At 39.0% G+C, this 17,976-nt stretch overlaps 1 protein-coding gene across 1 annotated transcript in view; it reads left to right on the top strand.

Annotated features, from left to right (window-relative positions):
- The window catches only part of VWA8 (von Willebrand factor A domain containing 8), a 366,079-nt gene that overhangs the window by 242,489 nt on the left and 105,614 nt on the right, over positions 1 to 17,976 (top strand). Inside the window, exons 36-37 of the mRNA XM_043892308.1 lie at positions 4,259 to 4,340; positions 8,419 to 8,623. Of these exons, the coding sequence (XP_043748243.1) occupies positions 4,259 to 4,340; positions 8,419 to 8,623 (287 nt within the window). The remainder of the gene's footprint in view (positions 1 to 4,258; positions 4,341 to 8,418; positions 8,624 to 17,976) is intronic.

Raw genomic sequence — 17,976 nt, 5'->3', positions numbered from 1 at the left:
ATGAAAATACTTTTTAGCATGAAGAATAAAATTCTTGCTTTCTCCTCCCTGAAAACAGAGCCATTATTGGATTTTCTCATTCTCTTTATGCCATGGAATTAACTTGCACAGTGGGGGAAGAAAAAAAAAGCTATAGGAAAAGCGATATTTAAAATAAGTTGGCTTACTTTGCTTTCACGGGAAGCCTAAAGTCAATGGTGGCGGTAGCACAGCTTGATACTACTATTTATGAAAAAGAGTGCATGTAAGTGGCAGGCCAAACGTAACTGATTAGCTAGGCAGAGCTAATCATCCTAACCACTTCAATAACTGGTCATTTTTGGCAAAGAACCCAGGGTCTATAAATAACTCAGCCCACTTCAGTTATGTCCTAGAGGCAGGAATTGTCAAAAATGATATATGGTGCAAAACTTCGGCCAAGACTGACCTTATATCCCAGGCAGCATTTCCAGTGCTGGCAGTACGTGACTTATGATAAGCATATTGGCTTTGTACGGATGGCTGTCTGGGATGGCCGATTCGACTGGGTGGTCCGGTTACCACGGTAACTGGCTTTCCTTACCCCCTGCTGCCCCTGGACACTGCCTTCCTTTCCTCCTGCCCCTTTCTGCCCCCAGGACCACTTCTCGCCTAGATCTGCAGCTCACACAGGGCCACAGGGCTGTGCTTCCCACCCTGGAATCCTTCCCAAGTTCCTAAAGGCTCACAATGATTTTTTCTTTTTTTGCTTTTATTTATTTTTAATTGGAGGATAATAAGATACAATATTGTGTTGGTTTCTGCCATACATCAGCATGAATCAGCCATGGGTGTACATGTGTCCCCTTCCTCTTGAACCTCCCTCCCCCCTCCCACCCCATCCACCCCTCTATTTTTCAAAGAAAAAAGAAAAGGGCACTTTCTTCTCTATGCTGTGGGCTCCTCAGACAAGTCAAGAACCACACGCGTCTTTTTCCTCTCTTCCCCAGTGCTTCATACAGAGATTCTCAACTTTGGTTTTTGAATAAATAAGACAGATGTTGAGGTTGTCGGGTGGCCATCTTGAAAACCTTCAGTTGCGAACGGAAAATTCAAACGCCAAGTTTCTTATTTTTTTGTAAACTACATTGGATAAATTCAATGTGGACATTCTAGTCTTCTCATTCTAATCAGAAATTTTAATGAGATAGTGGAGAAAAGATAGTATCTTCAATAAGTGATGCTTGGAAAACTGGACGACTACATGTAAAAGAATGAAATTGGAACATTTCCTAACACCATACACAAAGATAAACTCAAAAGGGATTAAAGATCTAAATGTAGGACTCCTAGAGGGAAGCATAGACAGAACACTCTTTGACATGAATCACAGCAAGATCCTCTATGACCCACCTGCTAGAGTAATGGAAATAAAAACAAAAATAAACAAATGGGACCTAATTAAACTTAAAAGCTTTTGCACAATGTAGGAAACTGTAAACAAGGTGAAAAGACAACCCTCAGAATGGGAGGAAATAATAGCAAATGGAACAACTGACAAAGGATTAATCTCCAAAATATACAAACAGCTCATGCAGGTCAATACCAGAAAAACAACCCAATCAAAAAGTGAGCATAAGACCTAAACAGACAGTTCTCCAAAGAAGACACACAGATAGCTAGTAAATGCATGAAAAGATGCTCAACATCGCTCATTATTAGAGAAATGCAAATCAAAACTACAATGAGGTATCACCTCACACTAGTCAGAATGGCCATCATCAAAAAAATCTATAGACAATAAATCCTGGAGAGGTTGTGGGGAAGAGAACCCTCTTGCACTGTTAGTGGGAATGTAAGTTGATGCAGCCACTATGGAAAACAGCATGGAGATTCCTTAAAAAATTAGGAATAAAAGTGCCGTATGACCAACAATCCCAGTGTTGTGCGTGTACCCCGAGGAAGCCATAATTTAAAGAGACACATTTACCTCAGTGCTCATCACAGCTCTACTTAGAGTAGCTGGGACGTGGAAGCAGCCTAGATGTCCGCTGAGAGACGAGTGGGTAAAGAAGGTGTGGTACATACATACAGCGGAATATGTATGACTCAGCCATGGAAAGGATGCATTTGAGTCAGTTCTAAGGAAGTGGAGGAAACCTAAAGCTTATCATACGGAGTGAAGTAAGTCTGAAAGAGAAAAATACTGTGTATTAGCACGTATATATGGAAGCTAGAAAGACGGCACTAATGAATCTGTTTGCAGGGCAGCAGTGGAGATGCAGACAAAAAAACATAAAGACTTGTGGGCGCAGTGGGGGAAGGAGAGGGTGGGATGAACTGAGAGAGTGGCGCTGAAACGTACGTTACCATGTGTAAAACAGATGACCAGTGGGCATTTGCTCTGTGACACAGGGAGCCCAAATGCAGAGCTCCATGACAGCCTGGGGGTGGGGTGGGGTGGGAGGGGGAATCGGGGTTCAATAGGGAGAGGACACAGGTATATCTATGGCTGATTCATACTGATGTGTGGCAGAAACCAACATAATATTATAAAGCAATTATTCTTCAATTAAAAATAAATTAATTAAAATTTTTTTAAAAAGGGTAGACACATAAGCAAGTATCTTTGAAGTACCTTTAAAGTTGCCTGGACTTATAGCTGACTTTGCATAGTAGAGAGAGAAAACTTTGTTACAATATGAAAAAAAAATTGTAATAGGAGATAGACAACAGACAAAAGTCTTTTAAGAGTATGGTTTCTTTGTAGGTTTGTGGTTTGTTTTTTTTTAAAGAGACATTGGAGGCCAAGATTTTGTAAAAATAAAGCTATTTTAAAATTTTTGCCCCACGGTCAGCTCAGGTAGAAGTTGTGTGGAGCAGTGGGCAGAGCAGAGACTTTAAAGCCAGAAGGAAGGCCTGATTTTGATAGCTTTCCCTACCACTATCCAAGTCCATTATTATACCACTTCTATAAGTCTCCGCTTTCTCATCTCTCAAACAGAATCCAAGGTGTTTGTAGTTGTCAGTATTAAAAACACTAAAAAAATAAAAATAAAAAAATAAAAACACTATCTGTAAGTCGCAAACAGGGACTTCGCTGGCGGTCCAATGGTTAAGATTCTGAGCTTCCAGTGTCAGAAACTAGGATTCCACGTGCTGGGTGGTGCAGCCAGAAAAGAGAAAGGCAATTAACAGGGCTTCCCAGGTGGCGCAGTGGTAAAGAATCCACCTGCCAATGCAGGAGATGCAAGAGACGTGGGTTCGATCCCTGGGTCAGGAAGATCACCTGGAGTAGGAAATGGCAACCCACTCTAGTATTCTTGCCTGGAAAATTCCATGGAAGAGGAGCCTGGTGGGCCACGGGGTTGCAAAGAGTCAGACACGACTGAGCAGCTGAGCCCAGCAGCATAGCATGCAATTAATGAAACACAGAAAAGACAGACAGGATTCCTAACACAGTGCTGGTAACTGGCGATGATGAGGGTGATGGAGGTCCTCAGGGATTTGGGGGGAAAAGTCAGTCAACTCCCAGAATTTTCTGGGAAACAACTAGAATTGGAGTTGGGGACTCTGGCCCCTATATCACATTACCGTCTCCTTCCCCACCTTTTCACATTCTTCATGACCCAGAGTCCTTGCCCCACTGCCCCCGTCTTCACCTCACCTTTTCCTGTCTTGAGGGGTCCTAATAATAACTGCAATGGGGTGGAACAACTACTAATTATGTGCAAATAATGTTTATGATTCTCAGATGCTCTTCTCATCCTTGTTTTGCAAATGATGAAAGCAGGTCTCAGAGAGAGAACTAACTTGACCATAGTAAATCATAGTTAGGAAATGTCAAGCTAGGATTGTCTACCAGGCCACTCCGATTTCAAGTAGATGCTGATTCCACTGTTATTATACCATCCCTGTTGTAACTTCCTAGGAAGGAAAAGAATTCCAATGATGCAATATTTTCAGATAAACTCTTAAGTGCTGAAACACTGACCCATCTTGGGAAGCTATTAATATCAAAGAAAATGAAAGGAACTTAGATAATTCTCTGACACTAAAGAATCACAGCGTAACATGCATCTATCTGACAATCTCTGTTTTCCTAACAAAAGCATGACTGAGCGTCTAACCTCAAGACTGGAATTGGTTAGCCCCAGACCTCATCAAGTGGGTCCCAGAGTTCTGTTCTAGGCGAGTGATAACTTCATTCCATTTTTAGCAGCATCTGTGCTTTATTTGGGTCCTGTTTTTATATCAGGCAGTAATTTAACACTCGGCTTGTGTCTTGACTTCTTTGCAGATGTTACCCCTCCACAGACAGCTGGATATATAGAAGTTACTGATCTCCAGTCCAAGAGACTTCGATACATCCCGATTCCTGAGTAATCCATTTTCACTTTCATTCTTAGCTTGTATGTCAGATAAAAAACAACAAACAGTGAATTCTTACCAAGTACCTTGAATAAATGTGTGCTTTTTGCTTCCTTAAATAGCAAGCTCTTTTTCTTTCTTTCATGTATATATATAGTTACAGTTTGTTTTTATCTTGCTGCTCTGCCATTTTTATTTGAACACTGGAAAAATGTTCAAATGTTACCTAGGTATAAGTCTTAACAGCCTTCAAGTGTTCATTTCTTTTTTTTTTTTTTTGATCTATGCTTATGATAAAACTTTTTGAAACAGCATTTTTATCACTGAAAAAATTTTCATATTTATTAACGTCATACATTAGTTTTCTGAGGTAAATGTATTCAAGATGTCAAAGGAATTTAAATCTCATTTGTTTAATATTGTTTTTAAAGATGTAACTGTGTATCTAGTCCTGAAGACCATAAAATAGTCAAAGGATTCTAGAGATTTGGAATAGATTTATTGCCAGTGGTTTATTCCTGTTCAGCAGTGGAAGCAAAGCGTTCAGAATAGTTAGAGTCAGGGAATATATAAAAAGAGTACCAATGATGCACCATCTATTCCTTGAAAAACACCTATGTCCCCACCTCTCGCCCACCCCTTCCTGGATGCATCCACGCCTGCCCTCCCTTTTTCTCAGCCCCGGTGCCCCTGCTTCTGTGTAGATTGATGTCACATACTCCTCACGTGTCCTGCCTCACAAGCAGCCAACGCCTCAGAACACATAGTTAAAGCCTCACCCGGGTCCCGGGCAGAGGAGCCTGGGGAGCCTTCCACTCTCAGAGCAAGGGCAGAGACACGTGTCTGTCCCCCAGCCGCCTTCCGTGCTTCCAAAGAACATCGCTCAGTACAACAACACAAAAGAAGGCACAAACACCCTTTCATCTCTTAGGACCCTTTATTTAGCCAGGTTCAAGAAATGTGCAGAGAAGGCAATGGCAACCCACTCTGGTACTCTTGCCTGGAAAATCCAATGGACGGAGGAGCCTGGTGGGCTGCAGTCCATGGGGTCGCTAAGAATAGGACACAACTGAGCGACTTCACTTTCACCTTTCACTTTCATGCACTGGAGAAGGCAATGGCAACCCACTCCAGTGTTCTTGCCTGGAGAATCCCAGGGCCGGGGGAGCCTGGTGGGCTGCCGTCTATGGGGTCGCACAGAGTCGGACACGACTGAAGTGACTTAGCAGCAGCAGCAGCAAGAAACGTGAATAATGAAAGCATTTTTCAAAGAAATAGATTTACTTGTTCTAACGGATACAAGAATGTCTTTCTGGAGCATCTTAATGTGTCGCTTTCGTGAAAAATGGCTTTTAGTCATTTGGGGAAGTTTCTTATTCCATTATGTGTTCATTAAAATATACTATCAGTTCAAGTAACAAAATCAAAGAACAACTTTTTTTTTTACATTTCTAAAGCACAAAAATTATTTTTTCAGTATTCCTCTTCATTCCTTCCCCAGCCCTAGCTTTATATTTTAGTGTTTTTCCCTGTTAACTTTCTGTATGAACCATATGTTACGCCCACCATAGAAATAATACCTGGAAGAACGGCTATATATATATAAAAATACAGCTAGTGCCAGCTGGTCCCCATGCTTCATTCACTTAGTGCTGTGCTGTCCAACAGAAATAGAATGTGAGCCATATATGTAATTTTATGTTCTTAGTGGCCAAAGTAAAAGAGTGCACAAAGAAATCGGTGAAATTACCGTTAATAGTATTTTATTACCATTATAAACTATTACTATTCTGACACATATTTGATATAAAATTTTTAATGATATTTTGCGTTCCTTTTTTCTCCTGAGTCTTTGAAACCCAGTATATATTTTACATTTACAGAACATCTCGATTTGAACTTGCCTTATTTCAAGTGTTTTAGAGTCTGTTCATTGTCAGTATATCCTGAGTTTCTCTCAAGATTAACTACTGCCATTTTTGGTGTATATGTAATCCAAGGGAACAGCCCATCTGGGTTTCAGTTTTGTTGCTGGTTGCTTAAATTTAGTATTCTGTTACATAGCAGGAATTTTCCATTTGATGGCTAACTTCAAATAATAGAAAACAGTAAAACTATATGTAACTGTATGGCCAAAAAGAATATATCACTTTTGCTCTCAGTACAATTTGAGTGTTAGTCCTGAAACTTTTGTTGCATTTGTAAAACCATACTACTTAGCACTAATATATGGGTGTGTGTAAATCTGGACTTCACTCTACTGTAATTCTCTGTGTTCCTTAAAGACTTTGTTATCATAGATAAGAGGAATGTGATTTTTTTTTTAAGGTACAGAAGAGATTCTAGATGTAGTGTGCAAGCTGTAGTAAATATGTGATTTCTTCAGCATTTTTTTGGTGTATTGAAGAAATTGCTCTGGTAAATTTAAACTTTCATGCTGGAGAGTTAAGTATGGAACCAGTAGGTGCCGTGCTCAATAGAATCATGCATCTTGAGCATTTGTGGCAGATTTACTCACATCATAAGTGATTAAATTTCATTATTCTTGAATGGCCTTTTACTTCACCATCTGTACCTAGTTTTTTTTTTTCCTAAGGCAAGTATTTTTTGAGAGAGCACCATGAGATGAATCCTCTATTATATCAAAAGTTGCCTTAAGTCCTTCTAGCACTGTGAAGTATTGGGTTGGCCAAAAGTTCATTTGAGTTTTTTATAAGATGTAATGGAAAAACCTGAACAAACTTTTTGGCCAACCCTGTAGCTCTGAAACACTTGGTTCCATCCTACTGTTATTATTCTCTTTAGATAAACACTTTCTAAGATTTCCGTATCTCAGAGTAGCTGGCTTTGTCACTCTGTGTTCAGTATCCACTAAGGCAGACTGATAAAAAGATTAACGTAGTCTTGATTTCTTCAGTATAAAAATTTACCTAATATATAGTGGTTTTGTAGTTTCTGCAAATCTACATTGATACTTTATTGTTTTAATTATCTGATCAGACTATTTCTTTAGACCATTTATTTTATAGAGAAAATACCAGATATATTTAGAAAATTAATCATGGTAATTAGAATTTCTAATCTATTTCTTTTGTATAGTGAGAACCATACTCAGATAAAGGAAGTGTGCAATTGACTCTTACAGGCAAAAGTTGCATTCCTTGAATTGACTGTATATATTAGAAATATGTATAAGCATGAAACGTATAGGAAATATATAAATTCTTATTATAATCCATATAACCATCTAACTGAGAAAAGGCAAAATGTCAAATAAATGCAGCTAAAACACATAAACAAGACTCGAGTTTCAGCGTAGACCTTAGACCCCTGGGAAGTGAGTCAGCTCTGCAGGAGTCTGAGGTGGGAGTTGGTTTAGAGTTCCTTTCTTCCTGACAGTGAATGCAAATGTCATCCAGGATCTACAAATGCAAGATACATAAATTGGGCTTCCCTGGTAGTCCGCTGGTTGAGAACCGCAGGGCACATGGGTTCTATCCCCAGTCCGGGAAGATCCCACATGCCGAGGCGCAGCTAAGCTCACACACTCAAGAGCGTGTGCTCCACAACCAGAGGAGCGACCGCAGTGAGAAGCCCACGTCCCTCAACTAGAGAGTAGCCCCTACTTGCTGCAACTAGAAAAAGCCTACACAAAGCGAGAAGACCCAGTGCGGCTAAAACATAAATAAAAATTTTAAAAGGAATATGTAAATAACCAGTAAATAACTATGTATTTTTTCCTTCCAGATGAATCTGTTGGTCCCTTAGTTTTTAATGTGCTTTTAATGTGTTTTTAAACATTATGTTTCTTACTGAAGTATAGTTAATTTACAATGTTATATTAGTTTCAGTTGTAAGCAGATTCACTCATATGTATATATATGCATGTATATGTTATACACATACATATTCCTTTTCAGACCCTTTTCCATCATAGGTTATTATAAGACGTTGCATGTAGCTCCTTATGCTGTAGAGCAGGTTCTTGTGTAATTATGAGAATTCTTCACAGCAAGTTTAACGTAAGGCAAGCTGATTGGCATCATTCCCTGGGCTTCGATTGGTTGAACACTGTGATTTCTTTTTCAGGTCAGACTCTCTGTCACCGTATACCACGTGGCTGTCTACTATCTCGGACGCAGACGCACTGCTAGCTGAGTGGGGCAAAGGTGGCGTTGTCACTGTTGATATGGGAGGCCGTGTCCGGCTTTGGGAAACGGGCCTTGAGCATCTGCAGCGGTCACTCATGGAATGGAGAAACATGATTGGAGAAGAAGGTGACAGACACATGCAGGTACCACTTGACTTGACCTTACCACTTAAGGGGGCACATTAAGTTATCAATTATCTGCAGATGCCACAGTCATAGAAGCTTCTGGCCCAGAGACTCAAATGTAGTTTGCTAAAACAGCTAAAATAATTTGGGGACTCAGGAAAAGACAAATCTGTCCTTTGACATGGTGAAAAAGTGAAATTGTGCCTTGTTTGTCTGTCAGTGCTTAAATATATAGGCTCCTCACCTCATAACATGCAAATGTAATCGCCAACTTTTATTTTTTAACCTTAAGCATTAATCAGTTTCCAGCGCCACCTTTGTATCCGTTCTCACTTCTGCCATTGTCGTCAGCATCTCCCCATGCTACCAAGGAAACAGAAATCCTGAGCATCTAAGCGCAGCACATTATTATAAGGCCAAAACCTTTAGACTAGAGAAGATAAACAGAATTATGCATCCAATAGAGGTGTGTTTTTACCGGCTCCCTTATTTCCAGAGAACGGAGGTTTAGCAGTCGTAATAAGTAGACTCAAGCCTGCGCTAGAAGGAAATGTGGGAAAGGTCAGCAAAGAGGGAGAAAACCCACCCCTCCAGAAGAAGCTCAGTCACCACGTAATCTGCTTGCTGTCTGCAACTAATGTGGACAGTGTGGGAGGCTGCATACCCATAAATACTAAACCGTATCATGAAAGGATTTGTTTTATCTATAATTTATTTATTTTAACCTTCAGAGGAAAACTTCTTTGTTTATATTCCATTCTTATCCAGCAAAAAGAAAGGTAGGTTCCTGCCAACTCTGTTGCTCTGTAAAGAACCAGTTATTGATATAGACGATAACAAGATAAGAGATTTCGACAAACTACCATTGACATCTAATTATTAATTGCTATTTTATGTGGTTATGTTTATGATTTCCCTTAGAGAAGAAATATATATGTATTGTGTATGCATGAATGAGTAATACATCTTTTTAGCTTACAGGAGCATTTTGAAAATCATAAACAAATATAGGCCAGCAACCTCAAATTCTTTTGAAAGGGTATGACTATATTAATTCAATTAAGCTGAAACAAATGTATTACTCTAAAATAAACATGTCATTAAGTGCAATGGATCTATCACAGTAACAGACTGAATGTTGGTTGCTATCCATAACAGTTATTAGAAAATTAATTAACTATGGTTCTGCTTCTATTATTATTCTAAAGATTAAGTTTCTTCTTTGTCTGAATTAAGGTCCTTTCTTCATTACAGCAACTGATGAAAAGCGAAAGTGAAAGTCACTCAGTTGGGTCTGACTCTTGGTGATGCTATGGACTATACAGTCCATGGAATTCTCCAGGCCAGAATACTGGAGTGGGTAGCCTTTCCCTTCTCCAGCGGATCTTCCCAACCCAGGGATGGAACCCAGGTCTCCCGCATTGCAGGCAGATTCTTTACCAGCTGAGCCACTAGGGAAGCCCTATTGTGTTTGACTATCTTAGGTTTTATTTCAATTTCTCAGGTGTTACAGAGATCAAAGGTCAAGTTTTCCCCATGGCCAAGGTTTGTGGTCTAAATTAAGTTTCCTTCACAACAGAAGTTTTAAAAGGAGTGTCACTCATGATTTTGATAGCTAGTCTCCACCACTGCAAAAATTAACCCGTTTGTGTTTTAACCTTGTAGCGCTTCTCTTCCCAGTGACTTCCTCTGGCTGTTGTGCACCGCTGTATTCCCAGCTCTTTAGCTGGGATTGGTACATGATAGATAACATGCTTGTTTCTCCTCATACCCATATACATGAAATTGAAGCTTTTTGATAACGAATGGAATTCTTTTTAACTCTCTCAATCTTTTATTGGTCTTTATGTAACTGGCTATTTATTGAATGAATATATATAGTTCCTGGGCTTCCCTGGTGGCTTAAGCAGTTAAGCATCTGCCTGCAGAGAGACCTGGGTTCAATCCCTGGGTCAGGAAAATCTCCTGGAGAAGGAAATGGCAACCCACTCCAGTACTCTTGCCTGGAAAATTCCACAGACGGAGAAGCCTGGTAGGCTACAGTCCATGCGATTGCAAAGAGTCGGACACAACTGAGCAATTTCACATACAGTTCCTAAGTTAGAAATGCACAGAAGTACAGCATATAATATCTCAAAAATAATAAAAAATACTCTGCTATAGTATGTAGGGCAGTATCTGATCTTTCTATAGACCATACATTTTCTGGAAAATGTGTAACATTATGTCTCCAGTTTAAAGTTCAGCTATCATAGAAATAAGATTTATTCAGTAATAAAGTTACATAATTCAGAATGGAATGATAGTTCCATTTGGAAAATAAGAGTAGATGTTATCCAGTGTTCTCCTTCCATCTCCGATGTTCCGTGATACACTTTGTTGATACTAAAAATATATACTTAAGCAAAAATGTGTCTTTTACAACTACCTTCTTAATAGATCCTTCAGCCTCTTGCTCATTGTGCTGCGTGCTAAGGTGCCTCAGTCGTGTCTCTTTGCGACCCAATGGACTGTAGCCTGTGAGGATCGTCTGTCCATGGGATTCTCCAGGCAAGAACACTGGAGTGGGTTGCCATGCCCTCCTCCAGGGGATCTTCCTGACCCAGGGGATCGAAGCTGCATCTCTTATGTCTTCTGCCTTGGCAGGCAGGTTCTTTACCACTACCACCGCCTGTTGCTCTTTATGGACCTTTTATTGGACATAGGTCTGCTCCTGATCTGCGTGCTTGGAAAATACCTTCCATAGAAGTACTGAGAAAAGAGAATTAGGTTCTCAGTAACATGCTTCTCATTTACCAACTGCCGGCAGCTTCCCTGTCAACAGCAGAATAACCTGATCTCCATCTAGTGGCCGAATGGACTTACTTTCCATCATAGAAATTAAAAGCCCTGGTTTACAGTCCAGGGGTTTGACGAAGCCGCAGATCTGCTAGTAAGGAGGTTTGTACACACCTGTTTTAGGCGGTTCTTACTGGTCATGAGATGCTCCTTTAGGTCAACAGTGAAGGTCAGGCAGACAACCTGCCAGGCCATTCACCACTTATTGACCCCCGTCTTTCCCTGATTCCTTTTCCTGGTGTCAGAAGAACTGTTTATCTTTTAGATCAACTCTGTCCATTATATACTTTATGACTTTGATACATTTCAGCCTTCTTGAAGTATTAGCTTTAAAGTGATTGTTGCTTTGAGTTTCAGTGTTTGTTTAATGCATTCATTGATAGTTTTCTTGTGAGTGTAGCTTGAAAGGAAGTATCTTTTGAGCTGCATATCCATGTGTTCACTAATTTTACATGCTTTGATGGTACGATGTGTTTGTATTATAGTAAACAACCATAACAACAAACTCAAAGTGTCACTGTAACTGTAGCTCAAGAGCCCGTTACTAGGAATCCGTATTTACTACTTTTAGACCATATTTTCAGAAGCACAGGTTACTTATAAGCAAAATTTTTCTGACTAGCTTATAAAGTGTTCTCTATAAAGCATAGTTTCCATATTTTTATTTAGTTACATTCGGATCCTCCCAAGAAGGCTATTAAAACTACACCACAGTTTTCCTCAGAAAGCAAATCATCTTCTCTAAAAAGCTCCTGGTGACTATTCTTGTGGGAGCACAAAGGCTAAAAGATTGCAACTTTCAAATGTTATTGTCTAGTTACAATAAACTATCCCAAGTGGCACAGTGGTAAAGAATCCACCTGCCAGGTGATACAGGTTCAATCCCGGGGTCAGGAAGATCCCCTGGAGAAGGAAATGGCAACCCACTCCAGGATTCTTGCCTGGGAAGTCCCATGGACAGAGGATCACACACTGAGCATGCAAACACAAGCAAGCACAATAAACTGACCAGAAACGAAATCCTTCATTTTTACTAGTAGAATATCTTTGAGACCTTTGAATAATACTTCCTTAAGTATATACTTTAAAAATTGATAGACTCTCTGAAACAGTGTGGGATGGAACATATTGATCCTTATAGTTAAGAGAGTGTGTAGCACATAATAGATACAGTAAATATTTGAAAATGGTGGCATAGACAAAAATATGTAGGAAAGATAACTAGTTTATATTAAGCACCTCTAACCTTTTAAAGAAGATATGCTTAGAGTAAATGTCATTTGCTGTAACTAGGCCTGGGTTTTGCTTTAACTATAAGTCCAACAGTTATGATTTTTTAAGATTTTGGTAAGAATGTTAAGGCCCACTTTTGGTTTTGGAAACCACAAGATTATTTAACTGATACTCTATTAGTAAGTTTAGTTTTTCACTCTGCCAGCTACATTACCTCCAGCTCTTCTGTGGAGGTTTGCAATTCTTTGTTCTTTTTAAGCAGCATAGTCCACCCTTGACTTTGGTCACTGATTCTGAAAATAGTCTGATTCAGTGGCTCACTGTTATAGAATGATACACATTTTATAGGACTGTTATACATACATGTATCTTTGGGAATCTTCCTTGGCCCAGAAAAGCAATACTTCTTTAAAAAAATTTTTTTAAAAATAATTCCTCACTGTATCTCCTGGTCATGGATCAGTAGAACTTGTTTTCATCAAGATGGTCTAGCTCTTTGACTATGTGGTAACAGTTAGGCAATGCCCATAATGATTTTTCCTTTGTTTATTGTTGTTAGAGAAATCCCAGCCATAGAAATTCATTTTGAATCTAGACTTTGAACAGCATTTCTGCTCACGTTAGAAAGTGCAAGGTCCTCTGGGGAGAGTAGTACCCAGGAAAGGGCCAATAGGCCAGCTCTCTGGTCGATAGGGGATGGGGAGGGCAGTTTATCGTTTTGCCAGTCTTCAGGGAGTAAATACTCCTCCATGACTGGTTTAAAGCTGCCAAAGGTTAACCGTCTGCTCACAAAAATCTATGAATATTTAGCAAGCATCTCTTGCAAACTAGTACAGTTTGGCTCCAGTATGCCCCTGGCTTGATCAAGCCTTTAACTAACTCCCCAAGGAGAATTATGACAGCTAGCTAACCACAGGGTCCTTCAGAAATAAGACAATGGAAAGGCAGCTAAGAAGAGAGAAAGGCAAAGAAAAGGGGAGGAGGTACTACTGAGAAAACAGGTAAGATGGAGTCATGTCATCTCTGGGAAATGTTGAAGCCTGCACTTGTGCCAGTTACAGACTGGCAATGGTCTTCTTGAATCGGGAATTCAGTTTGAGCAAAGAGTTGGGAAGAAGTCTATACTCAAATGGGATGACACTCATGGGTTCGTACGTAAGGGGCTCCTTTCTTATAAACTTTTTCAAAAGGAACTTGCCAGTTGATTTTTGTATTGCTCCAGAAGTAGTGCTTCCATTGGATCACAAATTTGTCAGTAACTGGTAAATGGAGCTAAACTTAAATCGGCAACCACCTTCCCAAGACAAGCAAATCAACAAACTTATGAGTTTAGAGAGTCCATGAATTTTCATTAAATTTTTGTGCATATCCAACAAAAAGATAACTCTATAAATTATGAAAATCATTGGTATTAGAGTTTTAAAGTAATATTAAAAGTAGGAACATTATTTAGCTTTTATATTTTAGAAAAGGCTTAACCTAAGGAAATTGCTTTTCAAATCACAGAAATATTTCAACTCCTTTCTCTCATAACCTCTTTAATTTAAGATCCTTATTTTATATGGAGCTGTATCTCCAGTGCATACTGTCTGAGAATAAAATCAGCAAGAAAGGAAGTAATCTTGGTCTTCCCAGGTGACTGATGGTAAAGAATCCATCTGCTAATACAGGAGACTCAGGTTCAGTCCCTGGGTCAGGAAGATCCTTTGCAGAAGGAAATCGCAAGCCATTCCAGTATTCTTGCCTGGGAAATTCCATGGACAGAGCAGCCTGGTGGGCTACAGTTGACGGGGTTGCAAAAGAGTCAGACACGACTCAGCGACTAAACAATAGCAGCAAAGAAGTAATCTCAGTAATATCTATTTAAAATATAAGGAAAGTGAAGAAAAAAATATAAAATAAAATATAAGGAAAGAAAATCAGTTCTGTAATATACCAGTTAAAAGTTGAGATATCAAAGGCAATGAATATGTTGATGAACAAAGACTCTAGAATTTTTGTGGTTCTGAGCTCATTTTATATATTTAGTTATGTGTAATCAACACATCACAATGACTGTAGAAATAAAACCTTGCTCTTATATTTATATAGAAAATTGTCATTTCGTAAGTGGTATAGCCTATTATTTAAGAGCCTAAAATTTTAAATGGTCAAACCCAGGTTCAAATCCATGTACCACTTTTTAAGTGATCTTCGGCAAATTACTTATCCTTTCTAATCCCCACTTTCCAGCCATAATATAAAGACAGTACGATTGTACGTTGCAAAGTTGTTATAAGAATGAAATGCAATTTATACTTGACACAAAGTACTCAGTAAACAAATAAAGATTAGAAACTTAGAATATCAGTATTACTGGTCTACAGAATTCTCTAATGCTTCTGTGGAAACAAAGCCAAATTTAAAGGAAGCCGTGTTACCCAGACACCTAATATTACATCATGACACAATGAGTTACATAATTCATCATCTATCTTATTGTCAAAAGTGGGGTTTGTTTATAATCCTGTTTAGGAAGAGTTTTGTCAGGCCCAAAAAGGGAATAGGAAAAAAATGGCCTGCCTAAACTTGTCAGCTGCAAGAAAAGCAGGAAATCAGTGGTAGGACAACTAGTGTTTAGCCTTATTCAAAAGACAAATTAGGACGGGACCAAAAGCACACAGTGAAATGTACATCATCTTTAGCTTGAGTCCGAGAACAGTAAAGAGCAAGCCGAATTTGGAGCTGTCTTTCCCAGTTTGTCTATGTACAGTGTTCTTTTCTATCTCCTTATAACATTCTAAAAATGTCTCTCTTTGTATTTTGTTTCCTTACAAGGTCAAGCCACAAGTACCACGTCTAGCCTCTCCTTTTAAATAGTTCCACTCATTCTTTCATTTATTTGTTTAATTGACATTCTTGAGCTCCTAGAGTTGCTAGGATAAAGAAATTAATGAGAGCCAGGTACAGCTGCAGGAAACTTACAGTCAAGTAGAGCTGTAGCCAAATAAACTGTGGAGCAGAGTGGGGAAGAAAGTGATGGAAGCATGAGTAAGGGACCAGAGGGGAGCAGAGAGCACTTAACTCTATCCTTGGAAGGGGCTCTAAGGTAAAATAATACCTGCTTCTGGTTTTTAAGGAGAGGGAAAGGGAGTCCTGACAAGTCAAACACAGGTGATTGGTTTTGCGTCTTGCCAAACTCCCAGTAAGTGAACAATAAAGGGTGGAAAAGGTATGAAACCACAAGGACAAAGAGAATTGGAGATGCATCAATACTTTAGAGGGTTAAAAAATACACGAGGGGGTGGTGACTGAGTTAACAACTTGTTAACAACTGAGTGAACAACTCCTTCGTCCAGAGGGAGAGATGCAAGCTTTACTCTGGGAAGCCCATAAAGCGTCAGGACTTGAAGACACCGTGTTCCAAAGAAGACCAGAGTACAGGGCAGCACTGAAAACTGGAAGGTTAGTCGAAAGCCCATGTAGAGGCCACTTAGAAATGCAGATTTTCTCCTCCATCTTATGCACCTGGCCAGCCAGCTCTCCTCTCCCTTGCAGGAGACAGGAGCTGCAATGGAGATTTGCGTAGTATAAGACAGCAGTGAAGGACTTCCCTGGTGGTCCAGTGGTTAAGAATCCACCTTCCAATTCAGGGGTTGTGGGTCCAATCCCTCGATGGGGAACTAATATCCCACATGCCATGGGGCAACTAAACCTGTGTGTCACGACTAGAGAGTCTGCTCACTGCAACAAGAGAGGCTGGCTTGCCACAACAACAACCCAGTATTGTCAAAAAAAGACAGGAGTGAGACCATATAGCCAACAAAAGGAGAAAGTGAGAGTCTACTTTCCCTATTTAGATCTCATGAAGCTGCCATCCATATTTATACTCCTTAAGCAGGAGATTGGGAAAATATTCTGAAAACTGACATGCATAGGAGAAAAGCCTTTTTTTAAAAAATTTATTTTTATTTTTATTTCTTTTTTTTTGTAAGGAAAATATTTTTATTGGTTTTCTTATCACTTTGAGTCCATATACACAAAAAAATACAGTCTATAGGATGAAACAATCATTTTTAAGATAAAGTTTATAAGGAGATGAGTAAAAATGTACTAACATACAAAATAACATTAGAGTTAGTACATTGTTTATCCATAGGAAAGCTATTTGTCTCCTATTGAGGATAGGACTTTTTAAAAACAGTTTTATTGGAGTATGGTTGATTTACAGTGCTGTGTTAGTTTCAGGTCTGCAGCAGAGTGAGCCAGTGATACATCTAAATACATTCACTCTTTGTTAGATTCTTTCCCCACATAGGCCATTGCAGTACTGAGTAGAGTTCTCTGTGCTATCCAGTAGGTCCTTATTAGATACATGTTCTGTATATAGTTCTGTGTATATGTCAGTCCCAATCTCTAATTTATCCAATTCCCTTTCCCCTGTAACCATAGTTTGTTTTCTTTCTACATCTATGACTCTAGAGAAAAGCCTTTCTGATGCTGACATTTGGAAATTTCTCCCTGCTAACCTTACAAGAAGACCCACTTGTTGGCAAGCCCTGATTTTCTGCAAAAAAAATCAATGCACTTTTTAATACCTTATTCTTAACTATTAATGGATAGCCTCTTGTACAAAAGATGGAAGTCAAAACAAGTGAACAGAGAAATAAAGCTTATACAGAAAGCAGAAAAACATTTCACAAAGTGAAAATTGGTATTCTCAGAGAGATAAGACAATATATTATAAAATAAAAACTTGATGCTATTTTAAGCTACTAAAAGAATTTTAAGATATTCAAAGAATAAGAAAGAATTCTTGGAAATTAAAAGTGGTAGCAGAAATAAATTCAATAAAAGGATTGGACATTAGAGAACTCTTGCAAATGATGAAGAAATTGAAAATAGAAGAGAGATGATAGATCTTATCAGACTAATACAAATTCCAGAAACAGAAAATGAAAGAACAGGAAATTACCCAAAAAGTAATTTAAGAAAATTTCACTAAAGGACAGATATTCAGTTTAATAAGTGGAAAACACACACACTCATGCACACACCCCAAAGCATAGTCTCTTGAAACTTTCGAACCCTGTGGGTAAAGAGACAAAGCTGAAAACTTCTAACCTGAGGGAAGTGGGAAACAGGTTATATAAAATTTACTATAAATCCTGATGGCATTAGGCTTCTCCTCAGCAGCATTGGAAACTAAAGGGAAAATTATTTCCAACCTAGAATTTTATACCCAGCCAAGTTGCTAATCAAATGTAAGGGTAGACTAAAGACTTATTTTTTAAACATACAAGTCTCAAAAAACTTTCATT

This window comes from Cervus elaphus, chromosome 30 (assembly GCF_910594005.1).
Source record: "Cervus elaphus chromosome 30, mCerEla1.1, whole genome shotgun sequence".
NCBI lineage: Eukaryota > Metazoa > Chordata > Mammalia > Artiodactyla > Cervidae > Cervus > Cervus elaphus.
The sequence above is the reverse complement of the archived record's forward strand: the minus strand, read 5'-3'. Positions and strand labels throughout refer to the sequence as shown.